Below are 14,016 nucleotides of genomic sequence, written 5' to 3'. Positions count from 1 at the left end.
ACTGAACGGAATCACCTGGATATGTTTATAGCTGAGTACTTGTGTATGCCTTTGACTAAAGGTCTTCACTTGCCTTTGTTTATTTATTACTTGAAAAACAGGCTTGGTCCACTAAAGGAGCATGTACTTTGGAATTCATTGTTTTAACAAGTATCAAAAAAGCCAAAGATAGTGTCAATATTCAGGAAAATATCTCCAATACTAAATCTAGAAAGAGCAAATTAATAACTTCATCTCTTACTCTTCGAAGTAACTAGATTGGATTCTGATTCCTAAAACATTTGAAGTGTTTGGGTCTTTTTAACATTGAAAGAAAGCTTAGGCATCTTTCTTACTTCAGGAAGTTCACTCTCTACAGAGCAATACAGTATTGCTGCATAAGTCAGACATTTGAGCTGGGCAATCTAATTCAAATATTTTTGCAGTTTGCCTTGGCCTAGAACATCTGTATAGCGTTTTCTGTGTGCAGGATTTCAAAGGACTAGGCACAAGGTAATTTTGGTCCTCTAACTAAACTCTAGTAAATAAAAACAATCATTTGGCATTCTCTGCATTGAAGTCTGTAAGGTAGTGATATGTGAGATCTTAAAATATTTTGTAAAGTTAAATTCATAAAAATACAATTATCACATATAGGACTTAAAATACTTACTGTTGTGCTTAATCAGTGAAATGTTGCATAGTAGTGCGATTCCTGAAAGAGATCCTGGTCTCTTTTGTTCTTTTCTGGGAACCAGGAATCAGTAACATCTGCAACAGCCTGTTGCTATCAGGCAATCTGCTTAAGTTTCCTGTGCTGATCTCTGGAAGTATCAGCAACATGAGTACCACTGCTGCCCAATCTTTCTTTATCATGGCTCTGTGTGTGTCTGTGTGAAATCAATGTCTTTTTTTTTCATGTCTTTTCTTTTCTTTTCTTTTCCTTTTTTTTTTTTTTTGACCTTTTTTTCCCCCTTCTCTCTCCCCACCCCCCAGCTGTGTCTGACTTGCCTGACAGGAAATTTTCTAATTGCCGGAACAGCTGCTCACAGCAAAAACGCCAGGGTTGGTCTTCCCTGCTAGACTCATGATCGCTCAGTCAGAAAATCCAAACATCATGGCTTCTTAGCCATGTTTAAGTTTCTGGCTCTGCGTGTTCGCTCTGTTCGGGTGAGCTTAGTTTCTTATTTAAAAGAATAAGGGGGAAAGGGGGAAGTTTTACTTTAACTTGGAATTTCACAGCAGTTTTAGTCTTTCACTGCTTAGGGATTAGTGTTGTTTGGATACAAAGTGTTTTGTATTTCCTTGAAAAACAAAGCCTCTGTGGTATGTTCATATGTCGTAGACGTTTCTAAGATACCTGCTGATAATTTAGCCTTATTAGGAAATTGTTACCTGTATGTAAATAATGTAAAACTTACATTTCAGGAGGAAGTGGGGGCTGTTAAATGTGAGCTTAGATGTATGTTTTCTCACTGAGAGTAAAGTTTTATTTAAAACTTTTGTATTTTTAATACTTAGTGGTTATTTTAATAGTTACATCTTCATATAGTACTTTACACTGTAAAATATGGCTTTGTGTGGTGATATTTAAAATAACTCAGGCTTATTAGTATCTTAAATTTCTTTCTGAAATGATAGGAAGTGTAGTGATGCTTGCATAACAGTATTAGGGCTGTTACAAGTTTTAAATGATAATTTAGTCATAGCAAATGTTTAATTTTTATAATTTATCTTGTTGGGCATATATGCATTTAAAAGTTTGGTTTAAGTTGAGAAAAATTACTAGTGGAGTATTTTATCATCCCAAGTGCTGTTTCAGATCTATTTAACATTACATGTAAGCATGCAGTGGGACAGAATATTTTATTGTTGGAAGTCAAATCAATTTTCACATTTATCCTTCAGTAAGTCTCCAAATACTTTTGGTGAGGGGGTAAAAAACCCCAAACCCCATGGCCTTCTTGTGTAATGATTTAGCATCTTAAATGAAAGTCTATTAACTTGTAAAAGTGGTAGACACCTACTAGCCCATGTATTGGTTTAAACAGTTTGTAATAATTTTTGCAATCCGTATTAAAAAATGAAATGGAATTTTCTTGACATAAGTGAAACACCAGAACAAGATGTGAATGTAAATCAAGAGAACATAGGTTGCAACATAATCAAGGGATTTTTTTTTTAATGTTAACCTTATAAAATAAATATTTATGGACTCATTGTCCTGAATTATAGTTCTTTTCCACGGGCAACATGAAAGGTTTTCCTCAGAAATTTGGTCAAAAAATAACATTGTTTTATCTACTTACAGCAGCCTGGTTAGGTTGTCTTCAACATTCTGTTGATTTTAAAATTCTAGCTATTGCAGACCAAACTACAGGTTTTCAACCCAAATAGATTTCAGTATATGTGTAGGAAATTATGGCAATAAAACAGGATTCGTAGCTTTCATAGATTAGTGCTGAATATGGTCAGGGATTATTTTTTCTTCTAAATAGTTTGGGGCTTTTAAACTTTTAATTAGTTTTTTTAATTGCAATTCTCTGAAATGTTAGTGCTTACAAAATAGGAAAAAAACTTATATCAGAGTTACTGGGAAATGAAAGTTCCACCCAATGAGTATTTTTTTCCAATGCTGACGAGCACATTTCAGTTCATGAGATAATTTTGTGCTGTTTGATCAAAAGAGAACTGCATTGCAAAACTGCTTTTTGTGACATTGAGCTTTTAAAATACTTACAGGAATTCCTCAGCTTACCTGCCAAACAACCTACTGCTCACAGTTCCATTGGGAAGGAAGGGGTAGGGTCCTACTTCTGTGTGACCTTTTATACTTCATTCTAAGGAGAGAAAGCATTTTCAGAGTTACACTCCCAGCCTGGTGAATCACATTTATCCATCTTACCTGTCCTCTGGCTTGTTTCTCTGGGACAAGATTCATTCTTCCAGCTCCTATCTTGTATATCATCTGTACAACCAAAAGAATGGGAGTCCTGTCTCAGTAACCAGCTCTGCAGCCTTCATTCTGTGAGTTGGCTATGTGGAACAAATACAGACATAGGCATCCTTCTACATCTCAAAATTGTTGGAGAAAAAGCCAGAAATGAAAAAGAGTAGAAAGAGAGTAAGGAATTAATACATAAATACAATTTTAGTTCGTTATCTCTACAAATTGTTTTTCTCTGAGGGACTTAATTTAAGAATTTCAAAAAAAGCCCAGACCTGAAACTAAAAATTCACAAAGAGAGTTTTCTTTTAGGAAATCTTATTTTATATCAGATAAAACAATAGATACTGTCTGCAACAAGTGATATGATGTTAGTTGAAATTACAGATTTTTCCATCTTTTCAAAAAAAGCAAAGACAAATTGTGAAAGCCTGTATTTCTGACTTCAGATGTCCACATTTAGAACTTCTGCTCTACTCTTGCTTTTCTTTGGTAGTAGTGTAAAACAGACTACATAGACAGAATATCCTTAGATCAGCTTGACTTCATTTGATGTGTGGTACTGCTTTGCTTTTTGTTGTATTGGAATTATTGCTACTTCAGAAGCAGGATTTTTAAGCAGCTTTTTAGAACAATTGTTTGTGTATGAGCATATAAGTAGTGACTAGTTGTGTTAAGTGACTCAAATTGAATATTAGTCACAGATACAAGAAATGGCTTTTAGTCCATTATGTAGCTCACTAACACTGCTCACCAAAGTAATGGGAGATTGTGAAGTACTTGTTGGACTGTGAGTTTTATTTTTAAGGTAGTTTTGAATTTGATGGTAGGAGTATAAAAAATATAGAATGTATGAATGTGTATAAAATGTGTCTCAGATATTTAAAAATACCTAGACTGGTGCACTCTTCACATTTTTAACTCACATTTTTACCTTACTGAAGATTTCTATAAGCTCTAATACAAGAGGTAAAAGTCATTGGGTTTCAGTTTGTTGGCTCTTAATTACTTCAAAAAGTTTAGCTCAAAAGGAGGTTTCATTTCTGCAGATAATGTTGAAAATCCTGTGTTCATAACAAGCTGGGAAAGTAAAAATGCATCTAGGAGACTTCCTGACTCAAGGGAGGGGAGGAAAAGGAAATTCTGTATATGAGCTGGGGAACTGTGCCAACACTGAGTCATCCTTTTAAAATCACTTGATATCCAATAAGCTTACTGTCCTTACAGAACATAACTGCATTATGTAACTTCAGCACCAAGGTTGAATATCATAGTCAATACTTCAGAAATGGTTTATTTGATTATGGGGATCAACATTATGATGCCTGTGATAGACAAATATTTTGCCAAACACAGCCATGTCCAGCGAGCTCTTAGCAGTAAAGTGAAGGCTAACAAAGCAGTAAAAGGCAACCTGTAACCATTGTTGGAGCAGTGTTTAGTAAATTGCTGGGGAATCCATTTTTCTGGTTTCAGCCTTATCTTTGCTTGTGCTGAATGTACACATGCTTCAGGAAAGTGCATTTGTCAAAAGGAAGCAAAACATTCCTGAAAAGAGATTGAGAGGGGTGAAAACAAAGCTGCTACTTCCGTAATGAAAATGGAAAAATCTATGTTGCTACATAATCAATACTAACTAATGAAACACGATAAAAGCAGTACCTTTGCTGCTGCACATTTTTCAAGAGAAAAATAAGATTGCAATTCAATCTTTATTAATTGGATTTGCTTTTTTGAAAATTGTATGATCAACAGCATACACTGATTTTAGGACTAATACACCAATATAGGTCTTATCTTGAAAAACAGCTGTTTGGGGAAGGTGTTCACCAGTTTAGGAAATATGGTTTTGACTTAATTGTTATGATTAAAGCTATCAAAAGAATTTTTTTTTCATCTAATTCCTGACTGTAGAAGTTGAAGTTCCAAAACTGGGATCTGTCTTTGTGGTGATTCTGGCTGTTTCTCATGTGTAAATTATCCCCATATAAGATACATACAAAAAATACTGTAATATGTGATTTTAAACAGAAAACATTCATTAAATAGTTCCCTAAAGAGATTCTGATTGGATCCCACCAACACTTTCTAATGTATTAACAGGGTCTATTTAAAAGAAGTATTAAAGTCACAATATTGGCACAGTTAAATGCTGAATGGTGTATTAAGAAAAAGATCTTGCACAGTTTGGGGGAGTAACTTGATTTTGTCAGGCAGTGACTCTTGGAAGGACTCTGAGTACCCCTGAACACAGCCCCGTGCTTGGTCCCTCACAGCTGCAGGTCGAGGCAGGAGGATTGTGGCTGGAAGCGTGGGGCTGCTGCTCTATGTGCAGCATAAATCGGGGATGCAGAGGCTTCCAAAATAACATGAACAATCAAACAGTAAAAATAAAAAATTCAGGGAGGACTTTACAAGAACAGGAGCTGGAAAAATACAGTGAAAAACTTGAAAAAATTCTTAAGGAGCAAATTAAATCATAACTAAGACTTATGTCTGTAAGTAACTATATGTCAAAGATGGTTCTGTTCTGTACCTTCTTTACACTGTTAAGACCAGTACAGAATTAACAAGTAAAGGTGAAACCTGGGTAATGCTGGAACCAGGATTATCAGTGTTTAATTTCTCCAACAGTTGCTTAAGATGGCTTAGCTATTAAAAAGGTTTTAATTATTTATTGAGGTTAAAATTGGTTAATCTTCTTATCTAATGCTTACCTTAAGTCAAAGCCTTAACTGCATTTTTACAGTTTTTGGTTAGCATGTCAACAATGTTTGATGTCTGGGAAGAAGTTTTATGATTACTGGACCAATCCAAGGATTTGTTGCATGTGTCAGGTTTCCCTGCCTCTGGGTTCTGACAAACTCGAGTATGTATAGCCACATCTGTCCTAGTCATGTGTGCTTCCTATTGGAAAATGGCAGTTTATTTAAAAGTCCTACTGATAGTCAAGTTTTTTCTCAGTTCTAAATGCAAAGATTTGCAGGTTTCTCTCTGTCCGGGAATTGTGTTTTAAAATTCAGAGGTTTTATTTAAAATTAGTGTGAGGTTAATGTTTTGTCCTTGTTAATTTTTTATGTCCTTTATTTCATAACTTCCATCTCTGGTAGATGCAGAAGGGATTGGTATGTGGCCTTTTATTGTTTTCAACCATGAAACCTTTTATTCTGATGTTACAGCTTGGTGTTGTATTTCATGCTATGTTTTGTATAGCCAGCGAGTGTGCAGAGAGGAAGTTTTTTGATCAGTAGTTAGTCATCTGCCAGCTGAAATTCACTGCACTTCTGAGGAGATTTTCGCCTTCATCTGGATAATGTTCATTTTGTGGGAAAGTGAACATGCAGCCAGGCTTGTTTTGCACACAGTTCTGTGACTCCCTTCTTGTAACAGCATGCGGATGTTGTGTGTTATCTTTAATATCCCCTTCCTGATGCAAAGGACTCAAGATAGGGTAGTTAATCATCACATGTCCCTCGTAATAATGACTTCAGGGATTTTCTAGATCAACCTTTCATAAAGAGAACTTTCTCAGAAATCTGTCTCTGAATTTGTTCCAGGTGCAACTTGGGCATGGTGAAGAAGTCATTTATTTTGTTTAGACTTTAGCTGCTGTTACTCCTTTTTTGTCATCAAATAAGAACATCCATTTTCCACAATAATGCGCCTCAGAGTAATCCAAAAAGTGATACCAATCCTTTCAGAGTGTTTCAACATATTAAAAATAAATAGAATGTTCTTTCAAAATGCCTTAATTTATAGGTACTCGTGGCATGTACTGCACATACCTATCTTTTCTCTTGGTATGATAAAAAAATGAAACCTGTCAGATTTCTTGTTATTCTCTCTCTTTCTCTCTTTCTTTTTTTTTTTTTTTTCAGTTTCACACTATTATAATCAAATAAAATCTTCCTGGACCCTTCCAACCCCAAATCTTGTTGTGCTTGCCTGTCTTTGTTATCCTTGTCTGTCTTGCTTTTGGTCAACAATTTAGTTTAATTTCACTGAAGCTGACAGCAGAGACTGCAGTCAGTCTTTCTGTTCAGGATGGGTCCAGTTTACTCTTAGAGTCTCATGCTATTGACTTTAATGTTTGAATGTCTTAAGGTGTAAATGTTTCCCTGTACTTTTTTTTCCTTATCTTTCAAATTCTATGTCACTTCATGACTTTACACCCCTTAAATGTTGTCTGTGAGTAGGAGCAATTTAAATACACTGGTCCGTTATTATTTTTGCTCTAAAACTTTACTTTTTTTAGGTAGCTGCTGCTTTTTTCCTTTGGAGTAATTTATGCATATCGTAATTTTAATTTTTACTTTTAGTATATAGAAAACTATATACTCGTCTTTGTCACTCATTGTGAAGCTGATGAACTAATTGCTCTTTTAATAACTGTTATCTAAAATATGCTGTCATTAAGATTTAAGTATTTAAAATATTTCTATTAAATATTTCTACTCATACTCCCATAATTTCAAGTATCTAGAAAAGGAGAAATCTGTCTTCCATAAATACCTTTCCTAAGTAACACATTCCCTACGTAACTTAAACAGAACATTCTTTGATGTTCTGTTTATGTTAATTCACATCTAGTTATTATACCTCTTTAAGAGTAAATTCTTGGTGAATTTCCTATTTCTGTCCCAGTAATTTGAAATTTCTTTGCCAAGCACTTGTTATCATACATGTTCACATTTTGCTTATACATTTTTTTCGGGAAGCTGAGATTGAGAATTTTAGGTGCAGTGAGACTCCTACGGAGTTTGAATGTGCTAATATTCCTTATTGTAAATGACTTTCCTCTTCCCACTATGAGTAAGAGCACAGATCTGATCCTGTGCTGCCTATTTAGGTGATTCAGAGTATTCATTTGTGAATTATTTTGCCAGTATTGCAGCATACACATATATATTTTTAAAAATTATTTTACTCTTTAGTTAATTGTTTCTCTGTCCTTTTTATATAAAATTTATGGAGTAAGAATTCAATTTTTTGAGGTGCTATTTAAACACTTAACAAGTGTCGCAATGATATAGTGGGTTTTACTGGTAGTTCTCCTAAATACCAGTTCAGAGTCCAGTTTAGCAGTCCTAGACCAGCTTTTTAGCTGTCCCTGGAGAATACTGCCCAGAGAAAGGTCTGCAGGTAACACACAGCTTGTTCTGCTCTGATGAGCTTGTGCCATCCAGCTCTGCATGGGCCACTTCTTCACACAGCAGTTTTCAGGTCTCCTTCTGAAAATTCAGAATTCGGAAGGGTAAATTGCAGAAGAGTCTATGTATAGATAAAGTCATGTTTTTCTCTTGCTTTTCTGGGCTTTTTCATTATGACTGAGAAATATGTACCTAGTGAGACTCTGTTTCTACTTCCTTTGGATTCAAAGTCTGGTTTTCTTTTAATACATATTCTGTTCTTCCTGTAATAAGACCTCAGAAACAAATACAAGTATTTTATGTTGCAGCAGAGTTAATTTACTCTTGAATTAAAAAGTGAAGGTAAAGGAAATTCACGTAAATTCAATTACTCAAAGCAAAATGAGTGTTTAATGTTCTTTAAATACCTAAAATATTGGAGTGTTTTCCCAACAACATGATTAGGCTATTATTTTTACAGTCTGATAATTATTAAATAGTTTTTCACTGCTTACCTAGAAGGTGCTTTTCTTGTTCCACTTGCAAGCATGTTTCGTATTCCAATTTGCAGCTGATTACCTGAAATAAAAATGAGTTGCCCTTGGGGTTGCAGAATCCCCCTTTATTCCGTAGGTTTTTTCTTTCAAATTTTATTTGTCTGTGCCATAGGGTCCATTTGGTGTTCTTTCCTATGTGTATGTATGTGTTCTTGTACATGGACAGGTATATTACTATAAGCTTTCTTACGCAGAGATAGTGCCCAGAATGGTTCTGACTTGCAGACTATATCAGTACAGGAATTATTCTGGAATATAGCATTTTAAAACTCATACCTAAACTTGTTTGTCACTCACTGCTTTCTAGGCCAGTTTAATACTATTGCATTATTAAAGAAACTCTGAGTAATGTTACCTTCTGTTTGTTACCTTGTATTCTGTATTTAGTTTCAGCCAGTAGCAACCACCTAAAAGTTGACTCACATGGTTGTTTTAGGTTTTGTTTTGTTGGGGTTTTTTTTAATGGCTTTCTGTGGCAGTGTAACTTTCTAGTGTGAAGAAGGCTTTGAGAGAACTGTGCCCCTAGAAGAGGAAATCCTTTCTTGAGACTTTTATTTGGGCCCTGCTGCAGTATAACACTTGAGAAAGGGAGCTTTCCAAGCTTATGAGTAACAGAAGTAAAATGTAGGCAGCAGGGTATAGTTGTAACTGGAAGAGCCCACCATTGCAGCTGGGGAGTTACTGTCTGTGCTTGTGTGAAAATCGTCAAGGAATGGAAGAAAGGAGAGAGGACCCAAGTATTCCAGCATCTCATTTATTTTCAATTCATCACATGGGACAAATGTTTTTGCCAAGTACCAGGGAATGATCAAACGATTCAGTACCAGATGGAATGGCTGGCTTCTTTTCCAGTTTACTGCAAGATGACAGCTATCATCTGATGTAATTAGTGCAGTTGTTTGAGAATAGAGGTATCTTTCTACAGTGTGTAAGACTTGTATTTTAATTCAGGTGGATTGTGAGGCTTGATTACCTCTGCATGTAATTTGTGTTTCTGTAAAAGGCTTAGCTTTTGTCTTTTTAACTGCATTTGCAGAACACTGTTTAGATTAAAATAACAAACATTCAGCAGTTAGGTCAGAAAAGGAAACTACAAATTTGTGGGCAACTGCTCATCATAAATCTTGCTCCCAAACAAGTGCTACCGACAGACTGAATTTGGGTATCATTTGAGTTCCTTTTTGTTTAAAGCATAGTTCTATTAGGTCTGCCTTTTATGGACCGAAGAGTAACTGAGCCCTGAGAAAATGCGAAGTCTGAGAATATTCTCTTGGTATCAGGAATGTGAAGTGCTGGTTTGGAGTTTGTTTTGTTTTTTAGAGGGTGCTCAAAATAACCACTGGAAAGTTGGTTGCATAATAATTGCAACACATTCAAAAATAATAATTTTTGTTTGTGTATAGAGAGCAAGGTTATATGTTTTCTTCTTTTCTTTTTCTTGTTGAGTTTTGTAATGCTTTTAAAGCAATATAGAATCATGGAAGGGTTTGGGTTGGAAGGGACTGTAAAGGTCAGCTAATTCTAACCTTCTTGTCCCGGACGGGGACACCTCCCACTAGATCAGATTGCTCAAGGCCTTATCCAGCCTGGCTTTGAACACTGCCAGGTTTGGGGCATCTGCAGCCTACCTGGGCAACCTATTCCAGTATCTCACCATCCTCACAGTAAAGAGTTTCTTCCTAATACTTAAGCTAAATTTCCCTTCTTTCAGTTTGTACTCATTACTGTCCTATCACTGCAGTTCTTGATGAAGGATCCCCCTCTGGCTTCCCTGTAGCCCCCCTCAGATACTGGAAGGTTGCTATGGGGTCTCCATGCAAACTGCTCTCCTCTAGGCTGAACAGCCCCAGCTTTCTCAGCCTGTCTTCATAGGGAAGGTGCTCCAGTCCTCTTACCACCTTCATGGCCCTCCTCTGGACTTGCTCCAACATGTCCATGTCCTTATGTCCATCTGATTGCTTTGCATCCCTGAAGGCATTAGACGAAAAAGATTTGAGAATGTTCTGTTTTACATGTTTTGGACTTTCCCAAGATTGCCAGTGAGCAAATAGATAAAACAGTTAAGCAGAAATGGATCAAAGTATCTGAAGTAATGTGTACTTGGCAGTCTGTTTTGCTGAGCTGTTCTGTTCCTCCCTTGGGGTTCTCTAAGATTCAGTGGGTGGTTTAAGTAGTATGTAATCCAACTGACCACATGCTAATATAAAAGTTAAAATTAAGAATGTCCACCAGCAATTTATTCCTTTGACAAGTAAAAGGAAACAATATTTCTTTCAGACTCCTCAATATTCGGCTGGGAGTCAATGATGGTAGCATTTTCTCCTGAAAATACAGAAGTTCAGATTATTAGGTAGAGTACTCAGCATGCCTGGGTGCACACAGATATAAAATTTTGGCTGTCTTAAAATGGAAACAGGCACCTAAACTTAGAAGACATCTTGGATTTGTCTTGAGTGTTCCAAAACTGTTCTTGAAACTATATTCTTCACATTCAAGTATCTTTTTTTCACTTTCTGAATTTAAAAGTTGCCAGCATGTTCTGTGCATTATTCCAAATCATTTGCTGGAGTTTTTTAATATATACAGACTGTCACACACACTCTCAGGATTTCTTATGTGCAGCTCATTTCCAGCTTGGTAATCTTTTGAAAAAAAAAATCTTTTGAAGAAGAAGAATCAGTCTGGGGAGAAGCATGTGTTGGAATATGCTGGCCTGGCCGGACAGTTGCTTTGCAGTTATATCGTGTACTGAAATGATCAGATGCAAAAAGATACTTTCAGCACTAATTCATACACATCAGTTATGAAGAATGGTTTAAAAACTTACAAATTAGCTCTTCAGAAACACAATTTTAGAACTCTGCCTCTACTAAACTATCATAATAACTAATTAGTGCACATCTTGGTGCATACAGATGAAGGGTAAGACTGGAGGAAAAAAGACATACTCTTAGAGGAAAAGCATAGAATATCCTGAGGTCAAAGGGACTCATCAAGATCATTGAGGTTCAGCTCCTGGTGTTGTACAGCACCATCACCCAGAGTCACACTGTGACTTCAAATGCTTCTTGAACTCTGTCAGGCTGTGTGCTGTGACCCCTTCCCTGGCGAGCTGTTCCAGTGCCCAACCACCCTCTGGATGAAGAACCTTCTCCTAATATTGAACCTAAACCTCCTCTGACACAGCTTCAGACAATTTCCTCAGGTCCTGCCACTGGATGGGTTAGAGAATACTTAAGCAGACAGGCTGTACCCAAGTCTCTGGGCCCTGATGGGATGCACGTGAGCACTGAGGGACCTGGCAGCTGTCATTGTGAGGCCACTCTTGATTGTTTTCTAATTATTGTGACTGGGAGAGATGACTGAAGACTGAAGGAAAGCAAACGTCAATCCCTATCTTCAAAAAGGGCAAGAAGGAGGATCCAGGGAACTACAGGTTGGGCAGCCATGCCTTAATCCCCAGGAAAAGCGTGGAGAAACTAAGCATTTCTGTATACATGGAGGAGCTGGGGCTATTCAGCATGGATTCACAGTGGTGAAATGATGTTTGACCAACCTGAAAGGAGGGCACAGGGAGATTTTGTCAGTGCTGCCCAGTGTCAGGACCAGAGGCAATGGGCAAAAAAGGAAATTCAGGAGTTTCTGTCTGAACATCAGGAAACACATTTTCACTGTCAGGCTGGCTGAGCCCTGGCACAGGCTCCACAGGGAGGTTGTCACCACCCATAGAGACATTCAGGTCGTGAGCAGCTGGCTCCAGGTGACCCTGCTTGAGGAGAGGGTTTAGAGTTAGACAAAATGATCTCCAGAGGTCATTTTCAATGTCAACCAGTCTGCAATTCTGTGAAACGGGTCTAAGAGTTCCTCATTAAATAGATGAGAAGTATTCTCAGATTTATTTTATTCTCTATAAATCATAGAAGAAATAGGGAATGAACAAGAAGTTAAAACTATAGATAGTATATTGTTTCTGCATGTTAACTAAGAGTCAATTGTGTGTTAACTTACAGTAGATTGGATTGCATGTAATGCCTAAAGAGATCTTCAGATGACATTAAGAATGCAGGTTTTTTACTTACTTGATGCTGATAAGCTCTGAAATTCTTTCTTTATGTGGCAAGGAGTGCCACTTTTTAGGGGATTTTCAAATTCAGTGCAGAAAACACAGAGTTAAGTGCACAGCACAAGAAGATAAGATTCATTGCTGCTTAGAGCTTTCTGGTGACCAGTTTCTCACAAAAAGGGAAAGGATGAAGACCAGGCAGCTTTTATAGGGTAGACTGTGCTTGAGAAGAAAGGCAGAATACTTTCTTCAACAGAATTTCATCAGTGGGCACTGATGGAGCCTGCTGCTGAAGGGGGGTGGAGAGTGTTGCTTTGTGTGGAAATGTCTTGAGTCTCATGCTGTCTTTAAAAGTGAGCATTAGCCTTGCTGCAGCATAGTGGTCCTCAATCAAGTGTTAAAAAGGAGGGCTTTCCAAAGACATCTGGTCCATTTGATGCCCTCTAGGTGTGCTTTCAGATGACTAAATTCTTAAGAAGGTTGGTTTCCATTAATTGGTTGTGAACCTGAAACAGAAATACGAATTTTATAACATGAGCCTAAGAGAAAAAGCTTGGGAATTGCTGACTTCTGTCAGCTCTGTTATTTTCTGGATCCTGGAGCATCTCTAAAAATTCAAGCTACATTGTTACTGAACTAATGCTGTCTGTCTTAATTATGCAAATAGCATTGCTGAGTGGTTTTTTGGCTATATTTGGCATTGTCTAGTTCATTGGGTTCAGTGGCACTGGTATTTTTCAACATCATGAATTTTTCAACTTTTGTAAATATTTGTAAACCATTAATCTAAATTTATTCCTCCGTTTTCCTCTGCCAGGAAGAAGGAAGTATCAAAGAAATTGCAATAACTCACCATGTAAAGGAAGGACATGAGAAAGCAGACCCTTCACAGTTTGAACTTCTGAAAGTACTAGGACAAGGATCCTTTGGAAAGGTTGGTAACTGAACTCTTGTGGAGCAAATTATTCGGGAATATAGCATTGAAAGTTGGTTGTGAAATATTTAGAACAGTCACAATTTTGCATTAAGGCAGTGCTGCAGGTGAAAACTGCTTTCTTTTTTTTCTAGGCACTGTAATTGTGGCAGATCTTTTTAAAGCAGTAATTTTTTTTGCATGTTAGCATGATACGTGGATTTCAAAGTTCAGTAGAAAAAATGGCTTGATGTGAAATAATTGGCTATTTACTGTTAAAATACAATGTTATTCTTCTCTAATTACTCTTCTCTGTTTGAGATGGTGAGGGTTGAAAGGGTTTTTTGATAAGTATTGTTGCTTGCTAATGGTGGGACATCAGCAGTACAGAAGCTGGTTTTTGTGGCATGTTGCAGCTGTAATGAACA

The 14,016-nt window shown here is 36.8% G+C and overlaps 1 protein-coding gene across 3 annotated transcripts in view; it reads left to right on the top strand.

Moving 5' to 3' along the window:
• RPS6KA3 (ribosomal protein S6 kinase A3) overlaps positions 1-14,016 on the top strand; it is a 74,798-nt gene that overhangs the window by 20,830 nt on the left and 39,952 nt on the right. For 2 of the 3 annotated variants that reach the window (XM_063392927.1, XM_063392926.1), the window contains exon 3: positions 13,493-13,609. In XM_063392927.1, coding sequence (XP_063248997.1) covers positions 13,493-13,609 — 117 coding nt within the window. Of the gene's footprint in view, positions 1-962; positions 1,150-13,492; positions 13,610-14,016 lie in introns of those variants that run through there. The other variant, XM_063392925.1, reaches the window with a different exon arrangement.

This window comes from Prinia subflava, chromosome 3 (assembly GCF_021018805.1).
Source record: "Prinia subflava isolate CZ2003 ecotype Zambia chromosome 3, Cam_Psub_1.2, whole genome shotgun sequence".
In the NCBI taxonomy this organism is placed as follows: Eukaryota; Metazoa; Chordata; class Aves; order Passeriformes; family Cisticolidae; genus Prinia; species Prinia subflava.
Note: the sequence above shows the minus strand (reverse complement) of the source record. Positions and strands in the feature narration are given on the sequence as shown.